This window comes from Toxotes jaculatrix, chromosome 5 (genome assembly GCF_017976425.1).
Source record: "Toxotes jaculatrix isolate fToxJac2 chromosome 5, fToxJac2.pri, whole genome shotgun sequence".
Taxonomy (NCBI): Eukaryota; Metazoa; Chordata; class Actinopteri; family Toxotidae; genus Toxotes; species Toxotes jaculatrix.
The window spans coordinates 29,298,121-29,303,688 of NC_054398.1; the positions used below are offsets into that span (position 1 = coordinate 29,298,121).

The window sequence follows — 5,568 nt, forward strand, 5'->3', positions numbered from 1 at the left end:
TTGGGTGGGGGGGGGGGGGGGGGGGGGGGGGGGGGGGGTGTAGGAAGTGACATCGGAGAAGGGGCAGGAATGTAGGGAGTGGGGTGTAGGAAGCGATGTTGGAAAAGGGACGGGGATCAAGTGGGAGGCACATAAGAAGTGACATCATAAACAGGGCGGGGCTCAGGCCACATGGTCAGACCACATGGTCAGGTCAGGTCGGTCGGGGGGGGGGGGGGGGGGGGGGGGGGGGTTATCAATCATTTTGACAGAAGGGTGTACTCTTACTCTCTTATGAGAGCCTCTGGTTAATGCACCTGTTCACATTTTTATCCCCCTTATCAATAAAATCTTTGCCTGAGATCATCTCTCCTCCATATGTCAGACCTGCTGCTGTCAGTCAGGAGAGATAAAGATATTTTCATCCAACATCCAACCTCTGATATTTTCTCTTTTTCTTTGGAGATGACATCTCAAATAAAATGTATTCTTTTAATAACTTTCACTACATTTTAAAACATCATGTGCTTTAACCTCCAAATGATATGATAACTGCTTTATTCTCAAATGCAACCCTTTTAGTTTATCAGGCTCAGGACTGAACCACAATACCTTCATTATTTTTCTGGTTTCTATGAACAAGTGAAGGATCATCAGATGTGACAAATTCAATGTGACTCCTGCTGCAGGAGGTTGTTAAAAGGACGAGACAGAGAGAGAAAAACCAAAGCTAATATCAGAGTGTGAAAGTACAAACATGGTGTGAAACTGTTTGGAGCTGCTCATGTTTTCTTCTCTGACATGTCAGTTTTTTAGAACAGCCTGCTCCAGACAGACATACATCATTCACCATGTCACACTCCTTCCATTTCATAGTGATTGGTTTAACTGTTCTTCAAGGGAAGTTCAGTGACTTGGAAATTCTCTTGTATCCAGCCGCTGATTTCTGCTTTTCAATCCCATTTTCTCAGAGACACTCAGTGTTGTTCTGTCTTCATGGTGGAGAGTTTCTCTGCTCACTCACCAAAAGCTGGATCCTCCAGATGCAGGTGTATTTATACTACAATCACCTGAAAGCCCTTGGCTGCACACAGGTGATCTCCATTTATCTAATTATGGGACTTTTCAAACCAACTGGCTTCACTACTGATGATTTAGATGTGTCCTGAGTGCTTGTGTTTTATATTAATAATGAATTCAGATCACATTATTGAGATCTGTTTAACTTTGTCATTAAAGGGACTTTTTCTCTGTGAGTGTTAAAAGAAATTAAATTAAATCAAATTCCCTTTGATTCAATGTTATGTTGTTGTACAACACTGAAACACAAGGAATTTAATTTAATTTCTAAGCAGGTGAAACACCTGCACTTTAAATCAACAGGACAATGACTTAAACATTTAACAGAAAAAAGAAGAAGAAAAGTTTTAATCCATTTAAATAAGAAACTGTAGATTTTAGTGACACTTTCCAAAGTAAGCGAGTTGTTCTCTCTCACACACTCCTTCTCTCTCTGTTCTGGCCTCTTAAATAAAGCTTGATAAACAGTGACAGTTATTTCTATGGTAATTCACCAAAGAAACACATCACACATACTTAGGTCATGAAACTGGAAATCAGATTTCTGGGGTCGATTTCACGAAGCAGGTTATGTGGAAACTCTGAGTATGTTAAGCCTGAAATGAGGGAAACCCAGAGTTAACCGTTTCAATAAGGGAGGTAAATTAACCCCGAGATAGGGGTAAGTCAAGGAGTAAGTTAAGCCCATTTCATAAAGCGAGGTAACTCGTACTCGGAGTCTGTTACCATGGTAACTTAGTCTGTGAACATAACCTGGTCGGGAGCAGGTTTTATTCCAGAAACCCAGAGTTTGTTTCTGACTCCTCCCCTGGAGTACATAAAAGCTGAACCGTTTCCTTATAATTGAGTCTCCATAGAACCTGCTTAAAATGGCATGTCCCTTTCTGGAAGACCCGATTGATGAAGAAGCAAGACTGATTCGCAGAGAACTGCGATTGCGTCGGGCGAGGATTTTCCGTCCACGTTTGGATACGTTTTCATATCCTCCCGACTTTTTATTTGAACGTTATCGTTTTTCGTTACAGTCACTGCAATACATTCACAACCTCATCCGCCCTCTCATCACTCACATCACCCACCGTGGACGTGCACTCACCACTGAACAAATACTTTGCATTGCTCTACGTTTTTTTGCAAATGGAAGTTTTCTTTATAATATCGGCGATGCAGAACACATAAGCAAAGCAACCGTTTGCAGGGCGATAAGAAAGGTGTGCCTCGCTCTGAAGCGGTTTTTATCAGTTTTTGTTTTTCCTGGACACAAACCTGTGAGAGCCATCAAAGAAGAGTTCCATGGGATTGCAGGTAAATAATTTTAAATGATTAATAGCTTTTCTGTCAATAACATGTTGCTGTGACCTCTGGGAGCAATAATTTGAATGTCTTTTAGGATTTCCCAATGTGATTGGCTGCATTGATGGCACCCACATTCCTATCACTGCTCCTTCAGAAAATGAAGGAGATTATGTGAATAGGAAGTCCTTCCATAGCATCAATGTGCAGGTACATACATTGACTACTACTTTTAAATGTCAGAGCACAAATATTTCAACTAACTTGTCTCATTTTCTGTACTGTCAAGATCATTTGTGATGCAGCACACATTATCACAAATGTGGAAGCCAAGTGGCCCGGGTCTGTGCATGACTCCCGCATATATAGAGAGTCTACAATAAGCAATAGACTGGAACGTGGTAAGTGGTCTGAAACATTGCTGTTTGTCACCGCAAAGATCTTTGTCTAATTTTTCCTGAGAAAAATATCAGAAGTAAAAAATGTGACTTCACTTGCAGGAGAGATTCATGGCTTCCTTCTGGGTGACAGGGGTTACCCCTGCCAACGAAATCTTATAACCCTCTACCCAGACCCTCAACCAGGACCCCAGCAGCACTTCAATGTGGCACACTGCAGGACGAGAGCCAGGGTAGAGATGACTATAGGCCTGTTGAAAGCCCGTTTCCAGTGCTTACGTCATCTCAGAGTAACCCCTGAGAGAGCCTGTGACATAATTGTGGCATGTGTTATTCTCCATAATATTGCAACTATTAGAGGAGAGCAACACCCTGCCCTACAAATAGAAGACCCTGAGGAGGACCCCATCCAGCTCCCAGAAAATCAGGATGGAAGGGCAATCAGAGATCTGATCTGCAACAACCATTTTCCATGTTAAATTACAGCCACACAGAATACCACACTGTCACACGTTCATTTTATTTAGTCTTCCTTATATCCTACAGACAGACAGAGACAAAGAGAACATTTTTCTGTTAGTTTTTCATATTGCTCTAATAATACATTAAATTTACCTCTGACTACACACACACCTCCAGCTTGTGTTTAAGTATCTCGATTTCCAGATCTGCCTTTTGGATCTGGCGGTCCAGGTATAACATTTCCTTGTCCGTTTTTTCGATTTGTTTAAGTAGATGAATTTTGTATAACTCCTTGACTGGTAACTGGAAATATAAATCCATACAAGAAAGTCACATGTACATGTAATGCTGATCTAATATGATACCTCTGAGGGCCTGTCTGTGACAGCAGACACAGTGTCCTCATCTTCATGTTCGTCATCCTTTGAAGTCAAGCATTTGATTTTGTGAACTTTATACCACTATTGGTTATGGGGTTATGGTGTGTTGAGGTACTTACAACAGGCTGGAGTTGGGCCACATGAGGCTCCAATAGGTGGAGACTTCCCTCAGAATCTATTGGATTCAGGAACAAACAGCTTTTGCATCTAAAAGAGGCTTCATAAAAAAAACAATATAGAAGTGTGGACTTGTTACATGTTATGAAGGCACTTGTGTCCTCAGGGCTGACTGGTTCAGATGAGCTGCCCCCTGGGATTCCCTCAGCCATGGGCCTTCCTGTTGTTTGGCTAAGGGCCCTCTCCTCTGCCTCTGTTAGAGTTGGTGGTGCAGGTCCTCCACCTGTTTTACGGGCCTCTGCCCTCTTTCTGTTGGCTAGGCAGGAGTCAAATGTTAACTTCACCACATTAATTAATGAAACATTACAGGGGGCAGAATGTGTGAAAACATCATGCAGGACTGAAAGAGCTGTTACAGTATTCAATAAATAAATTAAAAATATAAATAAAAATTGAAGTACAATTAAATTGAAATAGACATATCAAATGTTACCAAAGTGAGATACAACCAGGCATGTTATATTTCCAACTCACCTGATTGAATTATATTTTTATATTTCATTTTCAACTGCCTCCAAGTCCGTTTTTCGCCCCCTGGGTTGCACCTGCATGAACAGGGGGCCAACAGCATTTTTTGCATGCAATATTTTGATATGCGATTATGTGATTAAAAACAAAACTTACGCATTGACTCGAGCAGTGATTTTTTCCCATGCGTTTTCTCTATCTTTTGCCGCTGCCACTGTGTTGCTTTTTTTTCGGAAAATATGCTCATATTCACCGTATGCCTCCATCAAAATTTCAAGCTCCAGGGGTGAAAAAAATGTTGAGCGCTTCCGTTTTGATCCCGCTTCCATGGTGAATCAAGGAATTGGGGCTCCATTGATGATGGCTTATTTATAGTCGTGGTGCACGCGCTTGACTCGGAGTCAACATACTCAGAGTTGACAAAACTAATTTGAATCAGCTGTGTTGAAACAGGAAACTCAGAGTTTTTCAACTCAGGGTTTGTCAACTCAGGGTTAACACTCATACTCAGAGTTTGTTGAACCTCCTTCATGAAATCGACCCCTGTTCTATCCCACCACATTGTGTCCTCTCAGAGATAATGATGCCATCCATTAGTTTCCCTGACACAAATCTATTTAACCTGTTATAAATCAAAGGGCAGGTGCATTTCTGCTGTTTAGAAATAATGAATGAACTTGACTCCACTGAATGAGAAGCTCACTGTCGTTCAGTCCTTGTGTGGTCTGAGGTTTCCTCCTGATCCATGTTCTATCACAGAGGTGAACCATGCACTTCAACACAAGACTTGTGAAACACAGTGGCATGCTGGGAGAGCTTCTAAAACAATATGAAGACAAACTAAAGACAGAAACAACAACACACGTGTGCTTAGTTCAGACCAGACCAGAGAGTATAGGAGCATGATCGAGGAGTGCAATGATAGCACAGTAATTGTGGGACTGTCATCACCAGGTCATGCAAGCAGGACAAGGGAGATATGCAGTCTGTCTGCTGAAGTCATGGACTTCATAGAGGAGAAACATATACACTATACTTCTTGACAAAGCTAAATGAGTGATGTAATACAGTCAGGGAATACTCACAGGAGTTCACATTTGAATTATTGTTATTATTGTGCCAGATGTGTTTTGTGGTATTTATACAGAATGATTTCTGTATTTTGAGATATTTCAGTTGATGGAAAAGAGCCTGTAAGACATAGTTATTCATTTATCTGCTCTCCATGTCCAATATACAGTTTATAGTGGTAATGACTTTATTTTTTATTATGATGATTTGATATATGATGTTATGGCAGTGGGGCTAAAAAATATTGCCTAAATGTACCT

General features: G+C 41.1%; 1 protein-coding gene and 1 long non-coding RNA gene across 2 annotated transcripts; one reads left to right on the forward strand and one right to left on the reverse strand.

The window, feature by feature from the left end:
• The first annotated feature begins 1,614 nt into the window (after positions 1-1,614).
• LOC121182354 (putative nuclease HARBI1) lies at positions 1,615-3,498 on the forward strand. The gene is made up of 4 exons (XM_041038816.1): positions 1,615-2,364; positions 2,450-2,562; positions 2,642-2,753; positions 2,853-3,498. Exons 1-4 carry the CDS (start codon positions 1,929-1,931, stop codon positions 3,227-3,229), a joined length of 1,038 nt encoding a protein of 345 aa, XP_040894750.1. The 5' UTR covers positions 1,615-1,928; the 3' UTR covers positions 3,230-3,498.
• A 482-nt stretch (positions 3,499-3,980) lies between these two features.
• On the reverse strand, positions 3,981-4,749 carry LOC121182457. Its single transcript, XR_005894117.1, has 3 exons — positions 4,394-4,749; positions 4,244-4,314; positions 3,981-4,025 (listed from the first exon to the last, which is right to left on the reverse strand). It is a non-coding gene; the product is annotated as an uncharacterized LOC121182457 (long non-coding RNA).
• Positions 4,750-5,568: the final 819 nt, after the last annotated feature.